Source organism: Brachionichthys hirsutus, chromosome 11 (assembly GCF_040956055.1).
Source record: "Brachionichthys hirsutus isolate HB-005 chromosome 11, CSIRO-AGI_Bhir_v1, whole genome shotgun sequence".
Taxonomy (NCBI): Eukaryota; Metazoa; Chordata; class Actinopteri; order Lophiiformes; family Brachionichthyidae; genus Brachionichthys; species Brachionichthys hirsutus.
In genome coordinates this window covers 9542776-9556844 of record NC_090907.1, presented here as the reverse complement: position 1 = coordinate 9556844, position 14069 = coordinate 9542776, and the positions used below count along the sequence as shown (strand labels likewise).

Here is a 14069-nt window from a genome sequence, read left to right as displayed (position 1 = left end):
CTTGGATGTTCAACATCTTTATCACCACAGGAAATACAGCTGGGTAGTGGTGTTTTTACAATATTACATGATGAATTATGGGTTGAATATTAAACTGACAAACAGGGCTTGGATTTGGTTGCATTTTAATGTACTGTATATGGCAGTATGATGCATCATCAGTCTAATATCAGCTATTTTCTAGTAGTTTCTTCATTATTAGTGCAGGACAAAATGTCACAAATCACAAGGTAGGATATATATTGATATATATTCAAAGGCTCAAATCAAATTCCATATGAAATTACATTTCCAGAAAATGCACATTTAATGATACTTGACTTGAAAACAGCGATGTTTAGCTAGTTGATATCGGCCATCCTGTTTTAGCCCATGAACCAGTGATAAAATAAACAAATAATTGAAAACAGGAGGAAATTTCAGTCTTAAATCTTTTCTCAATGCATTTGGCTGGAGTTACTCTTTAGAGAAAATTACTTGCGGCCAGAGCCGGCTCTAGGCATAGGCGAACTAGGCGGTTGCCTAGGGCGCCACCAGCTGGAGGGGGCGCCACTCCAAGCCTCGAAAAAAAATTATATTAAAAAAAAAGAAAAAAAAAAAAAAAAGAAAGTAAACTAATAATAGTTATAATTTATAGCCCCAACGGGCGCCCTTTTCTCATGCTCTGCCTAGAAAATAAAAAACAAACAAATACAGAAAAAATTAAAAACACCCCCCCCTCCCTCGTTGGTTGTGCCTTGACCGTCCAAGGAAAGGGGGGACGGGGCGATTTATCAGTGCGCACCTCAGCTAGACCGTGACAGTTGCTGCTGCAGAGAGGAGCTTCTCCAAACTAAAGCTTATAAAAACTTACCTGAGATCCACGATGTCAGAAGAGCGTCTCAATGGACTTGCTTTAATAAGCATAAATCATGAGGTTTCAAGACAGGTATCATTTGATGATACCATCAGTATCATCAAATGATACTTGTCTGAATGAAAGTTGTCTGAATCTGAATCATCGATGCCTTTGCTGCAAGGAAGTCCAGACGTGTAAAATTTTAAATGTAAGCTATCATGGCAAAATTATTTGCTCTGTATCTGTTTTGCATTGTTTGTGTGGAAGCTGTCAGGACTTTTAATTTCCTCTTAATCTGAACAGTAACCCTGTTTTTATTTTATTTTATTTTATTATTTGTATTGTATAGCGTGTGCTAGTTGTTTTGAAGAATAATTAAACTTTTAAGGTCCGTCATATGGCTGTTGTTATTAATGTTTTATATATATAATGTTTGCCGTGTATGGGGGGGGGGGCGCAAAATCATAATCTCGCCTAGGGCACCAAAATGGCTAGGGCCGGCTCTGCTTGCGGCTACATATTCTATACAAGCAGTGTACCAAATAGCAATGTTCAAATAGTTAATAAGTTAATAGTAAGACTAAGACTCGATCTTATTTCGTCAATTTTATACCAAGTGAATTGATATTTTGTTTATACGTTTGTGTTTTGGGGGAACACTGACATACTTGTAACCTACCGGTGTATGTGAGCAGGTAATAATTACACTCGTCAGACCTCTCCATGCAATATGAACAAAATGGCTCAATTGTTATTTTGCATTATTAGGATTCCCAGATTGACATGTTTGTTTTCTATTGCAAAGCTAGAAGCCACACTTGGCCTTTTAATGAGATGAATACTCGGTATGTCATTTCCCCTCTGTTATAATATACGAGACAGCATTCAGCACAAAGGGACAGTTTTTAACAACAACAACACATGCCTCAAGTGTACGTGTCATAAATATTCCTCACGTCTTTGGAAATAATTTGTTTTGTTTTTCCTTTAAAATTAATTAGCATTTGTTATTTGACAGTAGTTCCTTTAGCATTAAAATTGTATATTTTCATAAATCTGTCAGAATAACTAGAATTCTAAGGAATATTGTCATAAAGTACACAATGTAACACAAACAGACACAGAGACTCACTGACAAAGAAAGTAGGAAATGGTCATTTATAAACAAGCATTGGAAAAATGATAAAACCTTCTCTGACTTTGCTGTTTACCTGCTAGAAATCAATACCATGATAATAGAGAGTGAGCATAATGCATGATAAGGCCGAATTTTTTTTATAAGAATACATAAGTGAATCTTTATAGACGTAGCCATGATTGAGGTATTGGAAGTGATATGTCTGCAATAAAAAGTATTTCTACAGAAGGCATGATTCCATTTATAGCTGACCCTCAAGAAACCATGAAAGCTGAACTGGAAATAAATAATTCAAAAAAACATGAGCAAAGAACAGCAAACAAATAATCACAATTTCGGATATTTTGTTGTTCGTATAATGTATTGGATACTACGATTAGTTAGAAGTGTTGGCATTGGATCAAATTAACAATGGTCACAATGTCGGCTAACCGGCTGACAGGCCGTGGGCCCTAAATAGATCAAACCTCCACCCCACTCATTAAATTACACTAATTTAAGGATGCAGTTAATGAGTGCTAATCTTTTCATCTACACAGAAGAGGGAAATATCCAACTATGATGAAAAAACACAGCAGCGGCACAAAAGCTTTAGCACACAGCAGCCTACTGTTGCCAGTGGCTTTCAAGATTATCACCTAGGAAGAAGAAAAGGAGGCCCAAACTGCAGAGACTAGAGATGGATTTTCCTCCCTGTGCGACCAAAAGCACAAATTCCTCTCATCCACCCAGTCAACTACATGCCTCTCCCTTGGAGAGACGGCATGTCCTGAAATGCAACCAAAAGTCACCGTCTTGACATCTCTGACTAAAAGACAGAGGAACTGAAATCATTAACAAACTGAATGGAAAATCCACTTTAAAGCGAAAGTCCAAAAGACCACATTTTTCATAGTGTATTCTGATTATGAAAGCTGACCTGGGAATAAAAAAAAAAACACAGATATGTTTAACCATGTCAGGTCAACAGCTGATTTCAGTTTTCTGCTAACGGTCTTCTTAAGTTTCCATCTGCAAAAATATTTTGTCTTAAAACCCACGCTCAAAATATTTTGTTCTTTACTTCAGTCGTCTGTTGAATCAATGTTAGCTCTGACAAGCTCTGACACTGCTAAATTCCTCCATGCAGCCTCATTCATGCGTCCCTGGGGACTTTCTTTGTTGTAGGATGAAAAGCAAAGGTTCCGAACTCCTCACCTCACACTCTTAACATCCCGGAGGCTTGTGAAGGCTGTGTTTAAGGATCTCTTTTCTAAATATATAACCGATATCCTGACAGCATATCTTCATCAGGACATCCACACATTTGACAAGTCTTCTGCAGAGCAATGTGGACTTCAAAATAAAACACACGAGGCTTCAAATGGATGATTCGGCAGCTCTATCTTGACCCCATAACCAACTGAGACAAATTAAACCATGGCTACAAAAAAACAATGCTAATAGAGGATAAGTATCAACTTTTACTCTGCCTACACTAGCTGTTGTATTGCATACCCCATCACACAAAGAGGGTAGTGAATAAATACAATGGCATGAATAAATAATGATCCCCTGAATCCTCTTAAGGTCTCCGAATAGCGAATGGGAAAAAAGACAAAAGTTTACTTTTGGTGTTTGAGAGCAAGCTGAGCCTGAAATTGTGAGCAACTCATTAGGGCTTCGTGTGGCTTGCCTGGGGGCCTTGCTGAACAAAGATGCCACCATCCCCATCCTTTCATTCCTCAATGCACTCTAGGCCTGGCCTGATAAAATTCTTAAGTATACCCTTAAGTTACAGCTAAATTCCCAATAAGAGAGCATAAGAACTGCAGTAAAAAAAAAATGCAAACCTTCAAATATTTTCAAACTTTCTCTTGGAATGAACATTTTATTAGACTGGGCGGGGAGTGCTGAGAAGGCCATTTTTGCTTCATGTGTGTCCGGATAGCTGTGTTTTTTGACTTGTCACTTTCAGCTCCAACTGGAGTGCATGACAGTTCAAAAGACTGAAAACTTGCTGTCAACGGGCGTGAGATTCTAAGTGCTTATATAATTTATAATTTGGCAAAACTAAAGCAATTGAGAGTTTGCAAGTCTGAAAATAAGTTCATTGTTTGTCAAAACCGCAGTTCTAAGAATCTCAGGGTAACATAGCATAAAGCTGACAGCATCACTTGGACATTACCAGCGATTCTGATCTTTCTGTAACGTTTGGTAGATATTTGGGTATGTTGCTAAATTTACAAATTCGCTCACACACCAAGTTTCCATTTACCGGCAGTAGTTAGATAAAATGAATAAAAAATGTACACAAATAAGAATACAAATAATATATAGCAGCCTGTTAGTGCGCATGTGCTGTATTTTCCACTAGGATGATGAAATGAGCCACAACGTTTACCTCGAAATCCACTTTTCATTCACAAACCAGGGTTAAAATCAGCATCTAAATATCAAACATATTAGTCTACACACACACATGCACACAAGAAAAAAATCAAATTCACCATTTTGTGTAGTGGTTGTTCATAAGGCGCGTTTATTGTCCCGAGATGATCTGCAGAATCAGAACTAAAGTCCAATCACCTTTTTAATGGAGCAGTAGCAGCTCTATAAATCCAGAATGGTTCGAACTTATTTACTGACAGACATTTCAGTTGGTATTCTGCCATGAGAAATATACAGTCTCAATTATCTGACAATGCACAACCACGCTCCTTTTTAATTTCACTGTATGTTTTTTTTATTTTAGTTGTGTTACTTACATTGTAACTCTCGTTCCTTCTTTATTTGCACTCAGAAATGCAGCATTCACCTCGGCATTATAGTCTGGTAACTGGTATACACAAAGTGATCATGTAACAGTCAGAAATTCTCACTGAATAGTTCCGCAAATAAATGGAAAAGGCTTGGCCAAGTCGTGTTCTGCGTCCCTTCATCAAATACATGTTTAATTGTTTTGCAAATGTAACTGTTAATTTTGAATTTACAATCTTAGTCTGAAGTTGCATCAGGCGCAGATGCCATTCCATTTTTCTATCTTCACGGCTGCAAAATGAAGCAAACTGAAGCAAACTGTGTTTCATGCAATAATAACATCAATGCAATATAGTACAGTCTTGACAACTGAACACAGATGCTTTAAATCTGCTGCAGGATTGAAATCACCAATCATCCAGCTAGTAATGCACATTAGTTTTATCCTGTGGGCTCGGTGGAAAATAAAGAGGTGATTCTTTAAGCCCACAAATTGAAACTTAGTTCTCAACTTTCTATAAATAAAAGTTACCAAGGGCATCTCTCAATAATGCAATTTACTGATAAGAAAAGGGTAAGGAACCCTCCTCTTGCTCCGGTGGGACTCTGCACCAACTGCATCCCACCTGGCCCTCGGTGGGGTCAACTGTGGCTTCACCTGCTGCTACGCTCCTACCAAATGCCCACGCCTATCAACTGCTGTAGATCTGTTCTATACAAACAACTTCTATGGCGCCTCTGTCCATAGATAACTGTCCTCTTGTCCCCCCGCAACAACACGGTTCGGACGCATATATACGTTTTGGTATAGAATGAGTTAAAAAATAAATACAAGAATGTCCAATTTTGCGTGGTCCAGTGCCGCTGTTCACAGACAAATCACTTTAACAAGCAGCTTTGAAATTTCTATACATGGACTTTTATCAAAGTCTTCAATGTGGGGAGTAATAATGAGAAACAGCTCAGCTTGGAAGTGTATCTGTATTTATAGTTTATTCTCCAATAAGAGCAGCTTGCTCTTTGTTTCATAACATAAATTAGTCTGGTATGGGATCATTTTGATGACGGCAATATAATGATATACTCATACACATCTGGAATATCAAATCACTATCTTGTAATTTGTATCCAAATTAGCACAGAGTATTTTCTAAAACCAAAGCAAGCTGCATGCAGCATGGACATTTGAGAGAGGGACAGAAGTTGTTTGAATGGTTTAAGATGAGCCTCCGTGGAGAATGGCTCATCCGCCTCCATGTCATGCTTTAGGCTCCATCTAGGCCCCTGAGACTTGGTGGTAAGATGGACCCTGATGTGCTGTTGGTTTAGTCTGTCAGAGGCACTGGCATGAAGCTGCTATGCAACACCACAGATAACAGACCAAAACTGTCCACAAGGGCCTCTAAAACCCAGCAAATTAGCCCGCAAATGAGCCAGAAAATATCACTGCTAATCCACAGATTGAGATGCTGCCAAAAAAGTCAACAAATAAATAACTTCACAAGAAGTACTGTGGGTGGAAATAACCACGGGTACAAGTTGGGAAGCCACTAGTGACTTCTTTGAGGCATCGCTTTGCCTGATATTCTCCTTCTATGAATATTTCAGAACAAGCTTCCATGTTGTGCTTAATGTGAACACTGTGAAATTACAGAGTTCAAAACACTGCCCCCCACAGCAGATGATCACAGTGCCTGCATTTCTGTCACAGATGCCAAATGCAACAAAGCATCAAAATACTCCTTTTAAATATTTAACAAAAGCTATTATATTTGTTTCTGCAATAAAACGTCTATCGAATCAACTGTCTTATTTGTTATTATAATATTATATTATATTATATTATAGAATGTTATATTATAGAATATTATATTATAGAATATTATATTATAGAATATTATATTATAGAATATTATATTATAGAATATAATATAATATAATATAATATAATATAATATAATATAAATGTTGTTCCTTATTTAATGCCCAAATGAGTACAAAATATGTCTGTCAATGAAACCCACTTGTTTGCCTATAAATCTAACTTCACTTTGATATTGATTATTTAACATATCCAGTTTAATTTTGTAGTTAGGGTTTAATGTTTAAATGTGCCCATAGTTATAGTCCACTGGAATGCTTAGCACTTTGGATGATAAATGTTAACTTTTTTTCATTTACTGAAATGACAATAATATCAAATAATTTTACATAAACTTTTAAATGCTACTAAAGCCTATATTGACAACATGTTACGTGTATTATTATAATAAGATTGATGCTTATTGTTTTGTTGAATGGGAATTTCTTTTTCATCTTATTTCAAATAAAAACCAGACACACTTGATTACAATATTGCTAAAGTGATTTTCCTATCATGGCAACATGAAGTATGAACATGTGTCTGGTCATGTGTGTGCAACATGCAACTGCTGCTTCAAGGTCACAATAGGAAACCTCATCTCTGTGGTTCTACCACAAAGCTGTAACGCATACCCAAATGCTTGCAGCCCTGTCACACAGGAAACATCTTGTCGAACATCTTGTCGAACTGGAGCATCATTTCAGGAGCCCCATGGGCTCCTGAAATGATGCTCCAGGGAATCAGTTAAAAGACAAAAACATTTAAGATATTTGCCTAATCTTCCTCAGGAGGGCATTGCCATCAGCACTCATATTTCAGCATGAGATGACGTTTGAGATTAAATTGAATGCATCAAAATGTTAATTTTTACTATGTAATTTCTTTTAAAAAAATTAATGTGTTTCCTCATTCTTCGGATGCAACTACGTAAAATGTCAATCAGCACATACGTGGAATATTAATGTCAAATTAATACTACAATCACTTAAAATAATAAAGAACGTTCTTTGTATACAACTTGGATAATATGTGTTCATGTTCATAAGATTAAATTGAGGGCAAGCACATTAAAAATAATAAAAGTATGTAGCTGAGGCATCAACATCGCCTCTCAATCATCGCTTAAGACGCAATAGAAGTGAATAGCAGTAATGGACATTCTGTTTCCAATTTTGTCCTTATTTTTCCACATTGGGGACGTCTCTGCATATCAGTCTCTGTTATTATTCACAGTGGGGTTGTGACCCCCTACCAATAACAGTGCTCAGGGTTTGAGATCTGGCTATATTCTAAAAATTTAATGGTTTCTTTCTCCTCTTTGCATCAATTTATCTGTCATGGATGTATGAAGAGCTAAAAATATGTGGCTGCACTTTGACTTCAAAAAGCTGTGGCACAAGTTATGTGGCTAAGAATGTCAGTATCGTGAAAAACTGCAGAACCGAAGTACCGGTATTAATCTACGGCTCGGTAGCCCACTGCTACTCACACAGGTTGGGGACGAGAAGTCTACGTTCAAATCATCCCCAGTCATTAAAAATGTAATGTGTGTGTCTACCCCTTGATTCAGATCTGCACCCAGCTCTTCTTTGCTCAAGCATACTCTTCCACCATGATTCAATTGATTCTGATAAGTAGTTTTTCCTAACACAGAAAAACAAACTGGACCAAAAAACATGATCATGGTAGAGGAAATAAAACAAAAATCTGAATAACTATGTGCTAGTGGGACAAAGTGCATTGCCACTGTACATAATCAATATAGAACAGATGATGAGTATTTCCCATGAGGAGGATGGGAAAGACAAGTTACTGTACACAGCTAACCACTGACTGGATGCAATTACATTTTGTCCACAGAAAAGTAACAGTGTCAGTCGCATAATAATGTATATATCTACAGGAACTGTGCAGCCGTTAGCTGATTAAAAAAAAAAAAGAGTTCTGCAGGTTTTGAAACAGAAATAACAACAGTCCTTCAGCAAGCTTTTGCAGGCACTGCTGGTTTTTGTGGTTAAAGAAGCTACAATAGTCCAGCCATGACAGTGCATGGGAAAATTGGGATTAGAAAACAAACCTGGATAAAGTGCAATAGAGTAAATGCCAACAACAGCAGTCTCCTGCCAAACCCAGCAGGTTGTGCCGTGCCGCCCAGCCTCTGTGAGATGTGCAATGACTCAACAGTGTGTCCCCAACAGGCTTCCAAGTGACCAGAGGCACACTGATTAGAAGATGCGCACATACCTGTGTAGAGTACAAATGCACATTCAACACAACACAGTGATTAACATGTGGTGTTGCAAATAGCTGCTACCTTGATAGAGCAGTCTAATCTAATATACAAAGTCTATTGCTTACCCATATGACATATATTACGATACATAATGCACTACTTCTCTAACCTGCAGGTCAAAATGTAGGTGGCATCTCAGCTGAATATATTATAGCTGGAATAAATCATTATTAATGCACAAAGGTATTTTATTCCAAAATACAGGTTGTTGTAGAAACACTTGAGCTTCAAGAAAGTTATTGCAAAAACACTATTCCTCATTTGCATGCATTAAAATCATGGTCAAGTAGGTCACATATGAAGAGGGAGCGAACCACCCAGCATCTTGAATGCATTAAAACAGAGCAAATGGTTTGTTGATATAAAGAGATTAGCGCACGCACAAGCAGCCCTACTAGATGGATTTTAATTAATTTGCCATATATAAATTGTTATCAGGCATTACTGAATTAAATGCTGAATACAAGTGCTCTTTCTGCTTGGGTGAACTGAATAAAAATCTACTTAGAATCTCGATTGGGTCTCCCAGATATAGTATGACTGTGTAGCTACGGGAGTTCTGAATAAGTTCCAGCATACCAAACCCTGAACGGCCAACCAAGAGGATTCTTTATAATTATGTACAGTACAGCTAAATTCAGTTCTCCTGGCATCTCTGATGATCAAGCAGAGGAATGCCATGTTCTCTCCTTGAGTCATTCAGGCAAAGAGTCACTTCTGTTAGTTATAATAGGAAGCTAATGCATAATGTGGCACAGCATGGAATGCAAAGCTATTCATAAGATTCTCTGCAAGGCTGTGCAGGGGTAATTAGAATTTTTGCTGCAAGGCCCTTGATGAGTTCCTATATCTCCATAGAAGCCTGGGAACTGGGAATATGCATGGTACTGTATAGGTTTGTGACTGACTTTGCATCATACTGTGTGTGTTTGATGACACACACACACACACACACACACAATAGTAATAAATATATGAATGAAACGAAAATCTAAGGTAGGTCTCATTTTTTTCACTGTAAAACATCGTGAGCAAAGAGAGCAGTACTTGATATGAAAAAAGAACAGGACACAAGGAAGTAAGATGAGGGAATTGAAAATACGAGCTGTTAAGCAAGGAAACAAAAATGACGAGGGCATTTATTAAAAAAACAATGAAGGAGATGCTCGCCTTGCATTGTATATTACGGTACATTTATATTAAAGCTTTGTAAGCATGCATTTTTTAGCATTCAAACTTTATCAGGAGCCACATTACTATCATGATGTTGTCTTAGGTGATGTAATGACACACTTCAAAATCTGCATAACATGCCACTGAGAAACTCAAGAGTATTATTTTTCATCAAAGGTAACAGATGAGTTACACAGTTATACAGTTATTACTGTATATTAATGCTTTTTTGCAATGAGAAAATGTATATATTAAATAACAATAATATTGGGTGCTTCTAGATGCAAGTGTAATGTGTAAAATTTTGTAAAAAAATAAAATAAAAAGTGGGAGCAAACAAAGCCACCAGAAACACAAGCTAACAGCCTGTCAGACATGCAGGCATCTGTAATTCTTTATTGTAGACATGATGAGTATAATGGGTGCAGTTTAACTATAGTTGTCCTCATTACTTCATATATGAATAGAGACATTCATGCTTATAAAATGATTTGTTGTTATTATTAAGATTAGTGATCAAATGTGTGTCTATGTTGTTAGCAGGCTACCTCCTCTGGTTGAAATTACAAAAGGTTAGATACACATTTTCTAAGGGATTTTAGCAGAGGACCCCAAAACTGCCATGAGAACAAATTTTCGATGTTTTCTACTCACAAAAGTCCTATGTCGATAAAGGACGCCTGGTTCTGAGGCACGGCCAGCACATTGGTGTTTTTCATTCAGTGCACACACTGCCTACGCAATAACCGAATTGCAACTGAGTTTACTGACAAGAATAAGAATTGGAGACACAAATAAAATTTCAGATTACAAACATAATTCTGTAATCTCTTAACTTTACAGCACACCTATCTAAAATGTCAGTATCTTCAGCAGAACTGCTATTGACAAGGCTCAACGTTAGCGTAGTCCCCGACGCTTGGATGACCTTCTGAACCAAAACACAGGCATACCCAGACCACGAAGGAAAGACATCAACCCACAGAAAATGAATTCAATACATGTAGCCTTATGGCCTATATCACCAAAACCTCCCAGACCAATTCCTCGAAGTATAAACAAGATTTATTGCAGCAAAAAAGGAAAAGCAGAAATGAAATGATGAGGGAATGATAAACAGCAGAAGTAATGGTATGTTTGCCAAGTGTGCTGCACTGGTGACTGTCTCGTTTTCAAGAGGTCAAATCCTAAATGCGTTGGGCTACGGCCAATTTCTGTATAAATGCAAAACAAAGATTTGAAGACCTTAATGAAAATGTCAAGCTCAATTTTGTCGGAGAGGAATACCGTGTGCAGAACAAAACAGAAAACGCAACTCGGCTTGTGTTAGTAAGAAATGCAGTCAAAAAATGCCCATGGACATAAGCATGCTTCAGTCTTACAGGATGTAATGTGGGTCAATTCTGCTTGGCTCTTTTGCTATTAGAAAGCCATAGCATGTCAGCCTGCTCCTGAGTACAGGGAAGTGCTTTTGAATGAAAGGTGCCTGGGGGGTAAAGGTACCAGCACCTAGAGGCAAACAGGCTAACTAATAAAGAAGGGTTGAGTAAAAGGGAACTGTTCCCTACCATTTTCTGTGTTCTCGTGCTCGGTGTCCGTGAGCGTCAGGTTGGAATTTGCCCTGCTAGAGAGGCACGAGCTGCGGCCTGACTTGGTGTTGCTGCGGCCCCACAATCTGACCGCGTGCTCTGGTGACATGATGCCATCTGTCTCTGTGTCAGCATCTGAACCCACACTGACTGAATAGTCACGGTGTGGCATCCCAAGGTCAGTCCTGTATGTGGCCACGTGTGACGGGAGAGCATCTCCAAAGCCGAGGTTCCGAAGGGAAAAGTCTGCTCCTGCAACAAGACAATAAATTAAAAGGGCCGGTGATTAGATCCGCTACTTGCGTCATGATCAGTTGACTTTAACTTCTTTTTTTTATGTGTGTGTGTTTGTTTAGGATGGTCATTAATATTCTGATTTGTTTTTCGTAGTGTATTTAAGCAAGGCTAAATTCAGGATTTTAGGATATCAAGGGGCATTTATTATACAATGGACTAAACCGTTTATATGAAGTAATGAGTTTAAAAAATAATTATTAATAGTATATGGTTCTTTTTAATGATGTAAACGTGATAATGGATACTTGGTGTGATAATTGTGAGGTTGATGAATTAATGAGCTGCTCAAGATGATAATGGGCTGGCCTCCAACACAGCTGTGGACTATCTTGCAATTATGGGCTGTATTTCTGTGTCACTTTGTGATTGAAAATGTCTTTGTGACAGAAATATAAACCTTTTTCAATCAGTTGTAATTTATTTTTCATAAAAAAAAATATTATTTGTATTTTTAATCAACCTTTTTTTTTTTTTACATCTTTCTAAATCAACCTTTTTTAAATCAGTACCAGGGTGAAAAGTAAGTGCATTGACGTACTTGTTCTTTAGACTTGGATTTTATTTTTTTTTGGAGCAGAAATTACACACCCCATATATTTCTGAGCAAGTGCTATGTGCTGCGTTCTACACAGCTTTCACTTCAGGAGAGCCATTATATCTGCTGAACATAGGTAGCAGTAATAATGCAGGTAAAGGTATCCATGCCTTCCATGCAGTTTTTAACACTGCATGGTTAGTTCAATCCTTTACACCCCTGTTAAGAGTAAAACAATACAGAGTGACCTCTACAGAGACTGAATGTGAATTATACTGACTGGGTAGGAGTCATAAAAAAGCAATGATGTATAAAGACAAGGCACTAATGTATTAACCTATTAAATAATTTAATGTCATTGTGCACTATTAATATTTTTGCAGGTGAACCATCCCGATACTTTTTTGTATTGACATAATACCGCAGAATTCACTAAACTTGTCACTGCTACGACTGACCTTGCCGGCTGAACTCATCCACTTCGTGATGAACCATTTCCTTGATGCGACTACCGTAGGCCATCCTTGAGTCATGGTCAAAGGCCTTGAGTGTTTCGCTGGAGCTGTAGGATTTGGGGTTGCTTTTGCCATCCTCGCTGTCAGCTGAAGAGCTGGTGTAACGGCGTTCCGTATCCTGCCGGGCAGTAAGGGAGCGGTATGGTCTGCGTTCCTTCACTTCCATGGCTGGATCCACACAATTTTCAACATCAAATGTGGTTCCAGTTAAGATTTAATGATTCTGTAGAAGAAAAACAAACAGTAGTATTCATTTTAACATCCTCAAAGAAAATCCTCAAAATGCATTATTATACATAAACTCACTTCCAACCACCTTAAACAATAAATAAATTATTTTGTGATCCCCCCCCCCCCACACACACACACTCTTAGCAACAGGACAATTAAATGCAAGTTCATTTTTCCTAACAGCAGCGTATGTATGGCACTGCATATACAGGAGTATGTGGAACCACCAAGATTAGATGTAATAAAACATGGCACAACAATTCTTGCACCTTTAATGTTTGCGGTGCAAGTTTCCTACAAATATAATAAGATTTGATGTACTCCATAAAAACAATGGACATCCCACATCTGTACAAAAAAAAGGCAGGTGCCCTTCCATGAATGCTGTATCTGTTACAAATCTTCACAAGTTGGAAACTGAGGATACAAACAACTTTAGGACTACTCTGAAACAGCAGAGATGATTAAAGTCCTAAACATAAAATCCTAACTGTCAAATGACTCAGCAAGCAAAAGATGAAAAACGGGAGGAAGGTTTAGCATCTGGTTATGTGCTCTGTTTTAACTTCTTGCCTTGAAAGACACAATCCTAAAGTAGAATAAAGGCTCTAATACAAACATTTAGCTTTAATTTTGGCTATGACGTTATATTTTGTCAATGTAGCAGACATTAGTGCAACGAGATGTAAATTAATGTGCCAATATTACAGCAGTGAACTAATGGTGCATTGCGAAGACCTCATTTTAAGTAATCACGTGGTTTACAGATATTGAGTTGGATTAAATATAGTCAATGTGGATACAGACTTGATTAAAGGCTTGGTCACTGTTTATTCTGAGGGAATTATTCAGCCAGA

At 37.7% G+C, this 14069-nt stretch overlaps 1 protein-coding gene across 1 annotated transcript in view; it reads right to left on the bottom strand.

Annotated features, from left to right (window-relative positions):
• Positions 1-13147, bottom strand: part of tenm4 (teneurin transmembrane protein 4) — a 96102-nt gene extending 82955 nt beyond the window's left edge. Inside the window, exons 1-2 of the mRNA XM_068745576.1 lie at positions 12925-13147; positions 11614-11886 (exon numbers count right to left, since the gene is read on the bottom strand). Coding sequence (XP_068601677.1) covers positions 11614-11886; positions 12925-13147 — 496 coding nt within the window. The remainder of the gene's footprint in view (positions 1-11613; positions 11887-12924) is intronic.
• Between the last annotated feature and the right edge of the window lie 922 nt (positions 13148-14069).